The 17441-nt window shown below is 39.3% G+C and overlaps 1 protein-coding gene across 2 annotated transcripts in view; it reads left to right on the plus strand.

Annotated features, from left to right (window-relative positions):
• The window catches only part of HMCN1 (hemicentin 1), a 218050-nt gene that overhangs the window by 44243 nt on the left and 156366 nt on the right, over positions 1 to 17441 (plus strand). For both annotated transcript variants that reach the window (XM_030031794.2, XM_041128002.1), the window contains exons 5-6: positions 8272 to 8443; positions 10187 to 10293. In XM_030031794.2, the coding sequence (XP_029887654.1) occupies positions 8272 to 8443; positions 10187 to 10293 (279 nt within the window). The remainder of the gene's footprint in view (positions 1 to 8271; positions 8444 to 10186; positions 10294 to 17441) is intronic.

Below are 17441 nucleotides of genomic sequence, written 5' to 3' on the forward strand. Positions count from 1 at the left end.
TAAAGCAACTGCAAAAGGATATTTTAAACACAGTTGAAAACAGGCAGGCTTAATTCTTGTTTCCGAACTTTGAAGAGCTTGAGATTCAACACTAATAAACTTTTCAGTTGTGTGTTTTTTATACATGTAATTATATATATAATTTATGATTTATTTTCACAGCATAATTTTCACATGCACTGTCTCAGTCATATTTTTAGATGTGCATTTAAAAGCATTCTTAGAATATTTTTCTCTTTGGGTGGAAGCATGAACCCATATATACTTAAGCAATGAAACAGTTAACTTCGAATCCTGTTGGTTTGACTGTTTGAGAAATATTCTTGAGACCCAGAGTAAACAAATGGGAATAGAGACCATGCTCCATAGATTTTTCCAGGTTTCAGTATGCATTCCAAGAAATGACCTGACAGCAGGGCAGGTTGCAAGAGCAAATTCTCTGGTGAAGTGTTATAAATTATTTCTGTGTTTGCCCTTCCCCCTCTAATAATATTAATCAAGTCACATTTTGGCAGAACAACAAAAGCTGCTGTTGTTTTGTGGGCTTTCTGTAAGGGTCCCATAGGAGGAAAAAAAAAAAAAAAATCTACTTCCAAACCAGTGTTACAGCAGTATTGCAAACCTCTTTGGAATGAGAGGGTTGGGAAATGGATCTCCCAGAATTGCTTATTGAACTTTGGGGAAAAAATTAACTATATAAGCAAGTTACTGCCGGACTTAAGACAGCTGGGTCATTCTGTTGCCTTCCATTTTCATTTTTTGAACATGAAAAACTCTCGAAAACTGAAGTCAGGTTCTACTCTGAATTCAAGATTCTTACTTGCTCTCAGTAGCTTCTACTTCTGATATATATTTTGGTTAAAAACAAAGGTGTTCTTGCTTTCTTTTTTCTGAAATGGCAGTTGCACAACATAATTCTTCCCTGGGATGATGTGTTTTATTTTAAGGGCAATTTCTGCTATAAGAGAACTCCTAAGTAGCTGCAGGATTATCAGCCAGCCTGCATACAATTAATAAACTGGAATTTTAGCTAAGGTTTACAGCAGTTGCTGTAGAATCTAAGTAATTCATTGCTGTATCTGTTCGCGTAACACTCCTGTGAGATAGAAATGTGGTTTTGTGCCCCTTTTGGTTAAGGATCATAAAGAGATTAAGGTGGTGTGGCTAATGTAACAACTTGGCAGTTATGCAAAGTAATTGCACAAACTAACAATATAAGAATGAGGACATAACCCTTGTCAGCTTAGGCAATGTATAATTATAGGAACCGGAGGCTCTAAAAATCATACTCTATATAACTAGATCAGTATGTATTTATATAAGGAAATACATTCCTATATGCCTAAGGTCAGACATAGTTGGCATAACGTGTGCTTAAGAGCCCATGCCTAATGTTTAGTGTTGGTTGGACTTCCGTGAAGATCTTGAGCCAGGCCCGCTTTTCTTTACTTTGTATTCACAATGGGTCAAAATATAAAATGTGTATGCCAGCTCTTCAGAAATACGACACACTTTTGTAGCTCTACTCTTCCTTCACAGATTTCAAAAGTGGAAGGAGATGCAAACTCTTCTTAAGTTTGGTGGGTTTTTTTTCGTTTTTCAGTGTAACAAATGGTAGGAGCTACAGAAGTAGGAGATGCTTTTAGAATCCTGGCAGTGATTTGTATTCATGTCCTCATCTGACTACCTAGCTGTTGGAATGAAAGAAGACAGACCAAACTCCCATTAAAGGTATAGTGGGTGCAACAGTTCAATCCAGTAACCACTGCCCCCTTTGGAAAAACCCGTGCTGACTGATCCCTGTCACCTTCTACTTCATGTGCCCAGAAAGATAAGGAAAGATAACAGAATTGTGTGTCATTAATATTAAAAGATAATCAGAACCAGAAAAACCTCATGATGTGCTTCAGGAGCAGATGAATCTTCTCATTCTGTCAGATATACACATGGAAACCAAGTATCCTTGAAATTCATGTTATACATCTGAGATGAAACTATGGCAATACTTGTCTTTCCATTTTACATCTATTGCACTAGCTAAATTATCAAACTATAGCAGATGAGTAAAGGTGTTTAGAAAGCTCTGGCATGGTGGAAGACTGTTTTCATTAAGAAAAGAAAACCAACCTGGGTAAAGATTTAAAAAAGAAAAGTTTGAGCTCAGTCTCTGTTCTGGACTCAGATTGGATCTTGGTAAATGTTCAAATATTTTTACATCTTCAGAATTCGTTTTCATTGCCTGCAAATTATCTAGTTCCAGCAGGGACCACAAAACTTAGTGTGTACTCATCCATCCAGCTGAAAATTCCCTTACTTTAAACTCAGCTGGTTTAAATTGATCTAAAAATCTAAGGCTGAGGGTTTTTTTTTTTTTTTTTTTTTTTTTTCTTTGAAGCTGACATTTTGAAGCCTTCTGAAAGCAAAGGAATGTTAAAAAAGGTTGGGTATAGTGTTTTGGTTTTGTTTTTTTTTTTTCTTTCAGTGTGTGTTATTGCTTTAAACAAATGAGATTAACTGTGTTAAATTCATGTTTGTATGCTAACTCAAACCCTAAATTGGTCTAGTGGATTTGTATAGTTTTTGAATGAATGTTCTTATTTGTAAAATGAGAGTCAAAGATGGGAGCAGAGGGAGGAGGAGGGAGATGGAGGAAAATGTTACCTTTGCTTCTCTTGGAAAGAGAACATAGCTAATTCTCTATGTTGAAATTTTTTAAGGAATCTAGTGATATCAATTTTGGTGGTCTTGAGTTATGTCAATACTGTTTTTTTGTTGTGCAGTGGTAGCTGTATGTTCAGAGAGTTCTGTCTCAGACATGTGATCTCTCTTTGACTTTGTTAAAAAGTAGTTTTATTGACAGACTTTCCTAGCTGCACTGGGAAATGCCATAAGGAATCACATTCAGTATGCAGCTCTGGAAATCAATCAAATCATGGTTATTTACAACTGCTAATGTGTCATTTTGTGACTGCATAAAAAATTATTTCTGTTTTTATGCAGACATCTGAATCATGTTGTGGTAGCTCAGTTGCACTTTAACTTGGCAACACAGTGTGGAAGCTAACCCCTTGGACCCATGTTTTCCATTATTAACTGACTCAGTGAGACAGCTAAATATGTGCCCTTCAGGTTAGATTTTTAACCTGATTTGATTTGGTACCAATAAACTATTTACTGGATTTTATCAGGGAGGCTTAGCTCCTATTTCTGGTAAGATGTATCCTCACCTTGACAAAAACCAGCCTGGTCACATGCAGTGGACAATCCAGGCTGGATTGTCTCAACAAAGAAACCAAAACCTAAAGAGTTGGTTCTCTTCCACACCCGAAAATACTTGATGCACGGTCTCTGCAGAACATGCCCAAGAGGTGCTGACAGTCTGTCATTTGAAGAAAAGTGGCCCAGTGGAAGTTGAAGCCAGTCTTTTTATGCCAGATGTGTTTCTTCTGTCCAAAGACCAGCAACTTACCTTAAAAGAATCAGAGTAGCATCACAGTTGCAAGTATATTGGTTGGTTCAGCAGCGGACTGTGAGGAGTTGGGGTACAAGACAGGCTCTTCTTTTCCCAATGCTGTTTGAATTGGTGTTGGTATTTTTGTGGCAGTGTTGTCTGAATTGACTTTATGGTTAACTGAAATTACTTTTTTGTCATTGATGGGAGAAAGGAGTAGAAGAAGATTGGATTTACTTCACTTTCTTTACTGAAAATTCCTTTTCCAATTTGAAAGTGTTCTTTATTCTCTTAAGGTACACTAGACTGCTGTGCATCATTAAATAACTGTTGCTTCTGTTTCCAGTGATAGGATACAAGGCCTCATATAATTTACCTTTGAAAGAAAGTGAGCTTTTGGAACAATTTCCATGTCTCAGCTCTCCTGTCTGCCAAAAAGTCTATCTGGGGCTCATAAAAGCATTGTTTTGATTAGATTTTTGCTTTGAAATAAATGGTTGCATGCTGATAAACTTCCCGGTGGAGAGCCTTCCTACTTGTCTCCCAAATTTTTAGAAGTAACATGGTCCTGCAGTGGCTTGAAGTGAACTATACTGTGTGAAAGCCAGACTTGTAAAGGAAATTAATATGATGTAGTAGACTGAGATGTAATTAGGAAAAAACCCACAACAAACACAGAAAAATTTTTAAAGGTGGAAGAACCTGTCTTAAATTCTTTTGCTGAAGTTGTGTGCTATGGAGTTTTGGTGACTGTGGTTGAAGACATTTTCCCCCTCTTTGGGTTGTTTTCAATCCAGATCCTTTTAATGATTCTATGATTCTAATGGTCTGGCTTGCAGCATGACCCCAGAAGCAGACAAGCAGGGGCAGTGAACTTTAGGAAGGAGAACGAGCAGCAGCAAGGAGGGAAGAGAGAGGAATTCTTTGTTGGTTTCACTTCAGAAACAATTCCTTCATGTCCCTGTACTCATGAACTACGACATACGAAAAACAACATATAAAACCTGAGCACCCCAAGGAAGTAACCAATGGCAAGATGATAATTTGGCTCCAAGTGCATTTTATAATCAGTGTGACTGCTGTTAGGCATTGTTTTATATCTTTTGGTAAGAGCTGCTGGAATAGTGTCATTGCCAGTACTCTGATTTTAAGATGCGTTATTCGTGTTGCAGTTGCTGTCAAATGTCAACAAAGTGCTTTGGGATCACTGAGATCATGTAAGCTTTCAATTAGTAATTTTAGGATTTAAGTTTGTTATAATTACAATTCTTTCTCATTCAATGCAGGAATGGCTTAGAGCAATCATGAACCACTATCTTGTGTTGGTTTATAATGTGGAGAGATGGTTTGTAAGCTTTAGTAGTGCTTGCAGATTGACCTAGATAGAATTGTGTGTTCTTTCCATCTGTGTTTTCTATTCTAGCTTGTTTTCACTGTGAAATAATGGTTTCAATAGAAAACTGAACTAATTATAGAGAATCTTTTCTCATGAGGCTAGAGTATGAGAGTGAGCTAAGCCACTGAAGGCTTGGACCTTCTAACTCTTTCCAACCATGGGTAGTAAACACAGAACTGGTCCAGGAGTGCTGGATGGGTGGGTTGCCATATCCACCCTGCCAGTTGCTGTGCTTGCTGCTCAGGAAGAGGCATGTCAGGTTGATGGTCATGAGTTGGGCATGAGGTAGTGATGACTAGAAGACCCCAAAAATGTGTCATGGGAGCTAAAACTGTTACCTAATTTTGTTGTTTAAAAAAAAAAAGTAATTTGGGAATAACAATTTTTTCCCTATTGTATCCATGTTAAAATGTCATTTTACCAAATTTTCAGGTATGTATTATTAACCCTTCTGAGCTTAAGAAAGAATTTTGTGTATCAATACCAATGTGATTCCAATTCTTATATATATTGGCAAAGCTCCTGCAACGATGCTTTACTTTGTGACTTGATTTAATTTACTTAAGTCTTTTGAAATGAGTTTAAGCTAGACTGGAAAATTCCTTTCTTCTGAAAATTTATACAGGTTCATTAAATTTTACAATTCGTTTAAAAACTTACCTGTGAACTTAAGATCCTGGAATTAAATGGAAACTTTTCCATATACCTAGTACAAAAAAGCATCATACTCTTCTCAATATAGGTGAGTAGAATAGATTGAAATTTCTTTTGGAAGCATTTTTGGACTCAAATGTATAATTTCTAAAGGTAAAACTTAAAATTAGCTGGATCTTTTTGAAGCCTTGTGATTCCTGTTCCAGGCTTGTCTAAAGTAAACAGAGTTGCTGAATAGCTGGTGTCACTAGCTGTTGCAGAAACAGTATTTCTCTCAGATCACGTTACTTCAGGGATTTTGAGTAGTATAGTTAGTTTTACTGTGATTTTAGTATGTTCTTTGAAAGTATGCCTAAGTACCTTGCTTATGCAGACCCATGTGGAGAGAGCACATGGCACTGTTGTTACACGGTCAATGCTGTTTCACTTCACATTGCGTTGAGAGTGTTCAACATGTCTCAGGTGAGGCATTACTAGTAGTGGAGGGATAATAATTTTTGAAATCATGCCCCCACCATTTCAGATGCCTTTTGAATGATGCCCTTCACTTAAACTTTTCCCATTTGCACAAAGGTTGCTGGGCATTCATAGTATTAACATAAAAGAACAAGTACACTTTTATTTAAAACAGGCTGGTATCTAGTTTCTATCACAAAGTTATCTCGCACAGAAACCTATGGTATAACCCATTTTTTTAATGGAAAAAGTAGGCAAGTTATGCCCAACAAACCAAGGAAATGAGGCTCTTTGGGGCTAGTGTGTTCAATCGCGTCCTAGAGCTAAGGACTTACTCAAGCCCTCCATTGCTGATGGATGACATGTCCAGGTTAGTTTATTGTTGGTTTCCAAGTCTTGTGCACTGACCAGTTGAACTGGCATAATCAAAAGCTCCTTTAAAAGATGTTTCTGAATGCAACCATGGTTAACTGTAATCTAAAATCATGGTTCAATATTACTGTGAATCATACTTACAATGTTACATGAAACCAATATTGCTTCAGTGGGGTTAAAAAAAATATGCTGCAGCTCTGTGACATACAGAGCTGATGTTGTGTAATTTATTTTGACAGGGCAGGTGTGGTTTTGGGGGGATGTTGGGTTTTTGGTTGTGGTAGGTTAGCCTTGGCTAACAGCTGAGCTCCCACTCAGCTGCTCGTTTGCTCCCTGCAGCCAGGCAGGGTGGAGAAAACAGGAGGAATGGAGTGAGAAAGCTTCTGGGTCGAGATAAAGACAGGGAAATCACTTACCAATCACTGTTGAGGGCAAAACAAACTCAACTTAAGGAAAATTAATTTGTTGCCAATTAAAATAGATATTTAATTACTCATTCAGGTAGTGGGAAACAAAGACAAGTATGAACACCTTTCCCCCAGCTTTCCCAAGCTCAACTTCACTCCTGACTCCTCCTCACTCCCCACAGTGCCACAGGGGGATATGGAGGTTGTGGTCAGTACATAGGGGTTTCTCTCTGCTGCTCCTTCCTCCACACGCTCTTCCTCTCCTTCAGTGTGGTCTCTCCCATGGGCTGTGTTCCTGTCAGGAAAAATCCACTCTGGTGTGGGGAGGTTTCACATGCTGCAGGGAAATACCTGCTTCGCCTGGTGTCCCCTCAGGCTGCAGGGAGATCTCTGCTCCGGCACCTGCAGCACTGCCTCCCTTCCTTCTCTCACCTGGGTACTGCAGGGCTGTTTCTCACACTTTTTTTCCTCACCCCTCACTGCCTAGGCAGCATTTTGCCCTTTCTTAAATACATTTACACAGTGGTGCCACCAGTGTGGCTGAGGGGCTCAGCTGTGGCTATGGTGGGGCTGCTGCAGAACTGGCTGGGACTGGCTATGTCCAGCACAGGGCAGCCCCTGGTTTGGTTTTGGTCACAAGAATTTCTCTTCTAAAGCATTGTTCCCCTCTATTCTGACCTGTATGCTGTGCCTAGTAGTAATTTGTATTAGGTGTTTTAGGGGAAAAAAAAAAAAAAAGAAAAAGTCCATAGATGGCAATTACTCAGTATATCTGGATGAGGGAGTTTTCCTTCTTGCTTCAGATGATTAATAGTTAGTTGATGACCAGAAATATGCATAGATCTGTATCCTTAATTCCTTTTTAAAAGTGTATGTGTGGATGTTGTGTAGACATGTATCTGGTCTGTTTCTGTACTGCTTTAAACATGATGCCAATCATGGCTTCAGTAGTATCTTCTATTAAAATTGCATGTCTTCAAAGTGTTAATATTTTTTCAAATATATTTGCCCTAATGTGGCAAGTAAGCCTATTCAATTCAGAACTGGTAACTGCACTGGTAAGACAACATAGTTTTGGTCCTTGTTTTTCCAGGCTGTCTGTTTTGTCATATCATATGTATTGATTCTTACATTGAACGGTAGAAGTTGAAGCTTACCTTTGCTTTGATGTTGCTGCTTGGTTTCCTGTGTATTCCTGGCATGCTTTCTTCTTTTCTTTCTGTATTCCTGTGCTCTTGTGTGTTCCTGATACAAGTTGAAAACCTGTTTGTGCTGTCCCCAGAATGTCTTTGTTGAAATGGATGCATTGGGCGATTGTATTAGGCAAGTCCTTTACCACTGTGTTTGCTCAGGGTGATGCACTAGCTGCATGTCATCAGACAATAGGATGATAGGTGAAAGTAGTGATCTTCTATTATAATAGAAGTTAACATGGAATCTCTACAAGACAGTAGAGACAGTATTTCAGCAGAAAACATTTTAACAGCAAATACAATTGACAGTATAATAACAACTGTTATTTTCTCTTCTAGGTGTTAAAATGGGTTGAAGAAGCAGTTCAAGCCTCCAAAGTGCATCTCTTGTCCACAGACCATTTGACCATGGCTGTAAATACTTGGCAGATCCCTTTTGATCCAAGTCTGAAAGAGGTTACAGTGTCCTTGAGTGGTCCTTCACCAGCAATTGAAATTCATGATCCATTAGGTGAAGTAGTTTATACCTTCTTTTGTGATAGCAAAAAAAAGTGAATTAAAAAGACAAATCATCTCCCACTGTCTCCAGTAAGGAAGGCCATATTTGTGATTCATAAATGTCTTTCACATTTTGAAAACCAGTATCAGGATTTCAGGATATTTTTAAATCTTATTTTACTTTTAAAATACAGGATCTTTGGATATCTGCACTTCTGATATTTAAATTGTTCCTGATGTTCCATTTTTTTGACTCAGAAGAAACTGGAAGTCTCCCTTATTCTGACCACTTCATCTCACCTCCATCTACTTTCTTACTGTTTGTCCTTGCATTTCAAATTTCTGGACGCTGTTGTTTTTCATGTATTTATGTAGTCACTGAACCACCATTTAGGGGTTATACATGACAGTTGTTTTTTATGTGGTGGAAGGTAAACCAAGGTCTGGATTCTTTGAACTATGAAAAAATTCAGAATCAAACCCTGTCTCGTGCCCATCTCTAGCTGAACAGTGTGTGATGGGGAATGCAATGACAGATTTAGATGCTAATTTGTAATTGAAGATATTTTGAACAAATCTACTGTTCATTGTTATGTTGATGCCTTAAGAACCTGGAACAGCTCTCCAAAACCAAATTCAGATCATACTTTGTATTCTCTGAATTACTTTTGGCTAAGGATATAGCTTAGGTTTTAGTATGTTGGAAATATTTTATGCACAGGATGGGTTCCATGCAATATAACTTGGTCTCTTCTCCACTGATGCATTCTTCTTTGTTTACAGGAAAGAAATGTACTCAGAGTGTTTCTCTTCAAACCATAACAACACACGGTCTTGGGCGCAACTGTCAGGCTTAGCTGAAGTTTTGACCTCATCTATATGTTTTCCTTTCTCATAGGTCAGCTCCATGCACCTAAATCCACACAGTTTCAGTGAAGTTAGTTGAGGCATGTCTAATAAGGTCTTAAAAAGTGACACTGGGACATCCCATTCTCAACTTCACCTTTCCCTTTCGTGCTCTGAAAGAGCCAGATGTGTTTTTAGTGCTGATGGTACTTTGTAGTCAGTCTTGAGCGAGCAAAATGCTTATATAGAGAACTAGTTCCTGCATACAGCCATCCATGTATTTGTATGCATAGGTGTACATATAAAGTGTGGTATGGTGCAGTATGAAAACTTGCACTCTTTTATTGATGTCTGTGATGTCTAACAGGCTAAATTCTGTGTGAGGATCTCTGTGAATTCCCACCCTTATTCACATGCTAATGCCCCTCTGCCAGGAGAACCTGGCTTATCAGTATTTTTACTTGTGGAGTTTATCCTGCTTGAAATAGGTCTAGAGAATGGAAGAGTGGGTGGGCTGGCAGCTGGCAGGCAGGTTAGGGTAAGTCTGTTCTAAGATCTCCTTCGAGGGAGTTTGCTTCTGTTCTGCCTTCTTTCACTGAGAGCTGAGTATTTTCTGTGAACAAGATAACTTATTTTACTTACGCTTTCTGGGTTTCTCACAGCTCTGTATTGTTGCAGGATGTATTAAATTTCCCAAGTGAATAAAAAGAGTGAAAATAAATGAGCATTTTTAGTATTCTGGCAAAGAATCACAGGGAATTTTAACTGTTGTAAATGTCATTGACCGCTAAGTAGTAAGTCAAGTATTGTAAAATACATCAGTACAGAAGAACAATATTGTATTTACTCACTGTTTTTTTTAGGCAATATTGTATTTACTCAATACTGTATTTATTCCTTGTTTTTTTAGGCAAGCAGATCAGTAAAGGATCAGGACTGAATGAATTGCTAAATATCCACAACTCTGCAAAGGTAGTAAATGTCAAAGATCCAGAGCCTGGAACGTGGACAATTAAGGTAAAGTTATGGCAGAAATCACATATGACTTGTCCTGTAGCTTATAAGGGAGTTGTATAATGATTTACTACACTATTTATCATAGATACTCATAGATGAGTTTGTGTTTATAAATGTCCTTTCTGACCTATGTGTTGTGACATATTCTGAAGGCAGTAGTATAAAATTCTTATTGAGATGATAACGAATTAAATGTTACTATCTTAAGTCAGATCCTTAGGTTGTCCTTTTCCTTTGGACAGAAAAAGTATGAAGTGAGCACGGAATTTTTGGAGCCTAGTGAGCAGATACTCTCTGTAGAAAGTGTGCGCACAGAGGGGCTTTGCTGTGTATAGCATGTTTGGAGGACTGGGAGAGAGAGATGATGTGCACTTTGCAGGCCAGATATTTCATTAGCAGGTTCACAAAGTCAGTAAACATACATTTAATTCGAACTCCTTATCAGTAAATTATTTAAATACTACAGTATGTAAATTTGTTCATGTGAGTGCTATCCTAGCATATACAGTTACAGAATGTACCCTAAAGGATTTGGAAATGTTAAGATCAACATGATTAGCAGTAATAACCAAACAAGAAAGGATCATTACGACTCTGCTGAAATGGTCGTCTTGGAACTGACTGTAGCAACCTAATATGACCACTTGATCAAGCTCCCTATGCCAAAGGTTGCTGCTCCCACAACAGTCTGTAGGAAATTTCCCCTTTCATCTGAAGGCTCCTTGCACTAAGCACAATCAATATGCACTGAAGTGGATGAAGAGCAATCATACCTGCTGGTTCTGAGAGTGATAGCAAGCAACCAGCTCCTAGGTAATGATACATTAACATACTTGCTTCTGAAATGAAAGAACAAAATGTCTCAGCGATGAAAGGGCCACTTAGAACTATGGGTCTATGGGATTTTCTCTGGGTCACAGCACTAGTTTAAATGTTTGGTGTTGGCCATGTGTTCCTGTGAGTGCCATATCATGGTTTTAAGGCATGTGGTGAACAAGGTGTGTAAATGCAATAACCTCCAAGAACACTTATGACCTGTTACTACACTAAGAACTGGGAGCTGTGAATTGAAGCCAGTGTAGGTGAAATCTTTACTGTTTATAGATCAATAAATGTATGTATAAAATAGGTGTAAATCAGGAACAGAAAGTGGATTGCTTAGACTAGCCTAAACCCCTAATTTAGCAGAGATTCAAGTTAACAGAGTATATCAGGCCGAAAATTGCTTACCTGCAACCATAATAGGGAAAAAGGATGAGCAAGAGCACTCTTACTATAATGCGGTAAACTGGAAGATGAAGCTTAGGACTTGGCTAGACCTAGGGAAATGTATGTATTCATCATTTTGTTTTACAACGTGTTCATTATGTCATTTTAATGAACTGTTCAAAATGTAATTGCACCAAATGTAAACAGAATGTTAAAACTTTAAGGATTGTGCTATGGAAAAGATAGTATTTAAACTTAAGAACTAGCCACAACGCTGTTTTTATGGCTAGATGCTGATGTTTCAAAACACTTGAAATGTGTTAGCTAATAAATGACACCCCACTACCACACCTTAAAATCTGTGCAAGGCCTACCTGTTTATGTAGAAATCGCACTATTTAACTATGTTTTGTGGAGAGATTGTCTTCAAACAAAGTCGATCTCTACCTTGAGCTGGTTTATAGGGAGCAGCATGTGTTGACATATGTGCTTAGAGTGGGGTAGAGGAAGGGAGGTATAATGAACTGTAAGTTTTTACATCATCTTCTCAACTCTTTTGTGTAATTGTGGCCTAAATTGACTCGTGCTTTGTCTTATTGTTGTATACTTCTTTACATAGGTAAAGCAGCATGATCCTAGCTTTCCTAAATTGATGTGGAAACAATCATATTGGTATAGGTCTTTTCCAACTGAACTATCCTATTCTAGAAGTGTAAATACTATATTGTCATTTTTGGAGGGGATGTCACCCGTGTAAGAGTCCTTTATAGCCAAGTTAACAATGAGGTGTGCTGAATGGATGCATGCTGTGTATTGTCTGTGCCATATGTGCAGAGGTGGTTTGAAAAGGATTATTAATTCACATACAGAACTGTAGGAAACTATTGATACTGCTGCAGAACTGGAACTAGAAAAGCAGGTTGAGCTCTGCAGCTCTATGGAGAGTTATTTGAATGTCTGTCTATGCTTCCAGGACCAGAAATGCTGAAAAACCTGGTGGTCTGTTTAACAAACAAAACAAAATAAACCCCCAAACACCAAACATGTTTGGGTCCCGCTGGATGTAGTAACATCAGACATTGGGTACTGAGAGAACTTTTCCTACAGTCAGTGCCTTAGTATTCAACTCTGTAGCTCGTTGGAGTCTTTTAGGTTAAGCCTGCAGTCTAGTAAACATTCAATGCCCTGCAACACAGAGGAACAGAGTACAGAAAAAGCAAAAGCCCTGTGTGATCTCTCCCTGGCCCTATATAGCTGTTGCTAAGCTGAGGCCTTTTTGGATGTGAGCTGAGCCATGTGGAACCACTTGTGTATGCCTGCACTGTGTTGCCCAAATTTCTGGAATCCAGAAATTGCTGAGAGAGGAGCTTGCCACTCTTATAGGCTCAGTGTGTAACACCCTTCAGACCTAATAAGCTCTCCTAAAGCTGAGGCTGGCATTCAGCGGTGCGAACTGCCAAGTGGCTCAGCTGGAACCAGGCCAGCATGCTCAGCTAGATGCAAACCAGTCCCAGCCAAAGCATCAGGCTGCTCCTGCAGTAAGGGTTTTTAAGGTTTTTGGTTTTTTAAGCTCAGCATAATGCTGTCTCCAATTCTGTGGAGAATAAAACATTCAAATTTATGTGTTTTGGGTAACAACAACAAAAAAAAGTCTTGAATATAGTTGAAATATTTTTGTTATAGACGCTCGTGACAAATTGGAGGAGCCAATTTGTATTAAATAAAAGATCAAATTTATTAGCAAGCGATAAAAGAGCAAAACAGCGCTGGGCGGCCGGGGAGACAGTGCTCCGCCACAAGCTCGCACTCAAACAGGGGAAGAGCCTCTTTATTTATACAGTCTTTTTAGTCCCTGATACGTGAAGGCTGGCTGGTATCTTCGGTATCTTGTGCCATCAGGTGTTAAGTGGTCGTAATTTGCCTTCTGGTGGTTGTTGGGATGAAGGCCGAAGTTTTCCTCAGCTGTTCTTTAGGTGACTCAAGTCCCGTTCATGCTCTCTAAACGTCTCTCTACATATGCTAATCATCGGTACTCATGGTCTTAGATAAGTGAAGAATATCCCTACCTCCACATGCGATTTCATGAACAAAGTTAACCCGTTCATTACAATCCCCCCTTTTCTATTTTATCCTGATTTTGTTCATTAAATCGATCTAATACTTCTTTTGCCCGCCCGAGGATAGGATTAATTCCTTTATCCTTTATTTGTTTATATTGTTTTCGTAACAGCATTAAGTGTGCAGCTTCTAAGCGCCCTTTAACAATAGCGATCAACTTATTAAAAATGCATGGCCCAAAAGTCAAAAATAAGATTAACAAGATAAGGGGTCCTGTAATAGTTGACAATAGGGTGGTTAACCAGGGTGAATAATTAAACACAGACTCATACCAGCTCTGTTGTGCTTCCCTGTCTTTTTTCCGTTTTTCTAACCCCTCCCGTAGCTTGGCCATTGTATCTCTAACTACTCCAGTATGGTCAACATATACACAACACTCTTCCCGTAGGGCTGCACATAACTCCCCCTGCTGCATGAACATTAGGTCTAAGCCCTGTCTGTTTTGTAATACTACTTCTGATAAAGACCTAACAGACTCAGACTGTTCTAGGGCTGTCATGGCTTTTTCTATCCTAGCCAAATCCTCGTCGACTGCTATTCTTAAGGATTGAAATTTTTGATTTTGTTGTACGAGGGAGGTTATTCCTGTACCAGCTCCAGCAGCTCCGACTGCTATGAGGGTTGTTACCGTGAGGGCTGTCAAGGGCTCACTTTTTTGTATGTGATGGGCCTGAGTAGTTTGATAGTCATAAACAAAATCTTCGGGATGGTAAATAAGCTTAGGTATTACAGTTACTTGTATACAATATTTAGTTATCCAATTAAAAACCTTTAGGGATATACAAGGTGTAAGCCCAGTTTGGGAACAAATCCACTTAGTATTATCTGTAGGAATTAACCACTCAGCTGTTATTTCTCTTGATTTGTGAATTGTGTTACACAGGTGTCGTTTGTCTTTTGGGACATTCCCTATACATCTTCCTTTTCTTGATACTTGGGACTTTGTTATCCCTTGTTTACGTCCAGATTCCTTATTCCATAAGCACTGAGCTGGGTTTGTTCCGTTGGACTTTTTAAATCTACTGTCTACCCCAATAGCTTCATAAAAGGGTGGTCGAATGTCGTAACACAACCAACAATGCTTAGTTATATTAGGGTGGGTGGCATTCAGTACCTGATAACTGGCTTGGAGCATATCCCACAATGGATTGATTCTTGTTGATACGCCCGAGATATTGTCTTCAGTGATGTCTATATTAGGGAGGATAGTAGCAGTCTGTACAATACTGTTACTATCATCTTCCTCTGTTAGGACTGAATTTGGTCCTACACCAGCTCTTTCCTTATCGTAATTATTCCCCCTTAATCTGCGCCTGGTTTTCAAAGTCTGACTCCCCATGTTCCCTCGGTTAACCAAGCAGGATCTTTCGGGTTGGTTGCATTAATATAAATATATGGGCAATTTCCACTCTATAGTCCTGTTTGGCTTCCATCCCAACCATGTGAAGCAGGTGTACATCCATGAGGCCCCCACCTTACAGATAGGAATTTATCTGGACCTCCCCTAGGAATCCAATCAGAAGCTATAGTTTTGCAACCCCAATAAGCACAATAGTAAGAGTCGGGATGGTTGCAATACCCCTTTCCAGGGTTAGAACTGGGACAAAACTAAAAGCCTAAGTTATGTAGACATGGGTTCCTGGGTATGATCTGACATAAGGATTGATTAAAGCTTGGGACCCCGGCAGCAATTACTTGCTGTAGTATTTTTTGATCCTCCCACCTATAGAGCGTCCATTTGTAAGGTTGGTGGGGGTTCCCTTTGCCTTGGGTTGTCTCTATTAGCATTAGTAACAGTCCTATCATTCAAGTGCTTAATCTCAAGTTTGAGAAAAGTGGTGTCCCTTTACCCTTGCGACAGGTATTCCGAAGGTGCTGATAATCATTTTGATTTTTGTTTTCATCCCTGGTGAGAGATGGGAGACTTTGGGGAAGCTCTGAGGATGTTTTATTTGGGAGTAATAAGTCAAGAGGCTCCGTGAGCCTTCTCTGGAGGTAGTTCATCAACCTTAATCCCCACAGCAGTACGTCTCTGCCCTCTTCTCTGCCTACTCTGTTGCTTAGAGCAGCGAGGTGTACCATCTTCTCGGCAGCAGTCGTATTCTTCAGGGGAACCTCCTTTATATTTACTTTGCTTTGACTTATATGCGTCCCAGTTTGTATCTTTCACTTCCCAAGCTCCCCACCCCACTCTGACTACTGTTCGTCTGCGGGATACTTGTACTATTTCAGCCTTCGTTGGGCATAACACATTTACATAAAGACAACACCTCTCAGGGTTTATGCCTTTAGCAAAAATATCCCACCATTCTTTGGAGTCTTTTATAATTTTTCCAGTTGATATTCCCATACATAATGCTTGCTCAATTAATTCCTGTTCGTAATTATAACATTTGTGGCAAATGTCACTAGGGGAATACCCATAAGAGCAATGTGTCCACCACTTTTCTCTACAAAGTTTACACCTGTAACATATAAAGATAACATATACAGTGAGGATTTTTACAAAAGACAGTATCACTCCTCCACTTTTCTTCGGAACTTGATTTTCAAGCTGTCAGGGTCTTTGGTCACCTCTCAATGAGAACTCCAAATTGGTCCTTTGATCCTGCTTGCATGAGTCCATCCTCGTTCTGCAGTTCGGACAGCAGTTTCTGTGGTAAGTAAAACAAGAAAGGGCCCCTCCCACCTAGGAGTGAGAGAGGATTTTTTCCAGGCTCTTATTAATACCATATCACCTGGCTTCACTGAATTTCAGGGGTTGTTCTTCTTTGGTGTCCCTTAACATGTACCACAGTTATTCGCTTGGGCCCTCTTATTGCTTGTCCTGACTTCCTTTTCCCTGTTATTACTCGAGATGACCCATCAGCGAATAACTTTTCTCCCTCTCCCAATTCTACCTCTTCCAGATCTAGCCTAATTTTTGTTTGTTCTTCAATGGTCTGAAGGCAATTATGTGTTAATTCTTCTTCAGGACCCCCATACAAAAATTGTGCCGGATTTTTTTAAGTTTGTTGTTCCGATCTCCAATTTAGGGGAATGGATTAGGATCCCCTTATATTTTAAAAGCCTAGCATCGGTGATCCATTTTTCAGCCTTTTGTTGGAGAACTCCTCGAATATTATGGGAGAACACCCTTAATTCACTTCTAAACGTTATCTTATTTGCTTCTTCCACTATCAGGGTTACAGCAACAACTGCTTGTAAACAGGTGGGCCACCCTCTACTGACGGGGTCTAATAATTTGGAAATATACCCTACAGGTTTCTTTTTCCCTGTCCACTCCTGGGTTAAAATTCCGTATGCTGTCCCCTCCTCAGTGGCCACAAATAAATAAAAGGGTCTCCTCACATCAGGCAGACTCAAGACAGGGGCGTTAACTAGATCAGCCTTGAGACTCTCTAATCTCTCTTCATCTTCTGGGGTCCATTTAAGCAACCCATCCATAGTTAACTTTTGATACAAAAATCGTGCTTTCGCACTAAAGTTTTCAATCTACTGTCTACAATACCCAAATAGCCCCAACAATTGTCTAATCTGTTGTTTACTCCTCGGGGCTTTCAGTGATAAAATTCCATTTACTCATTCGGGGTCTAACTTCTTAGTCCCCTTGCTTATCCAGTGTCCTAAATATTTCACCTCCTTTTCCACAAACTGTAGTTTTGGCCGTGATACGTTGAGGCCTTGAAGGCCCAAGAAATTTAACAACCGTATGCTTTCTTTTCTGACTGTTTCTTGATTTTCTCCTGCTAACAATAAGTCATCCACATACTGTATTAGTAAGACCCCATCCTGCAGTTGGTATTCCCGTAGAACCCGTT

Source organism: Aquila chrysaetos, chromosome 12 (assembly GCF_900496995.4).
Source record: "Aquila chrysaetos chrysaetos chromosome 12, bAquChr1.4, whole genome shotgun sequence".
Taxonomy (NCBI): Eukaryota; Metazoa; Chordata; class Aves; order Accipitriformes; family Accipitridae; genus Aquila; species Aquila chrysaetos.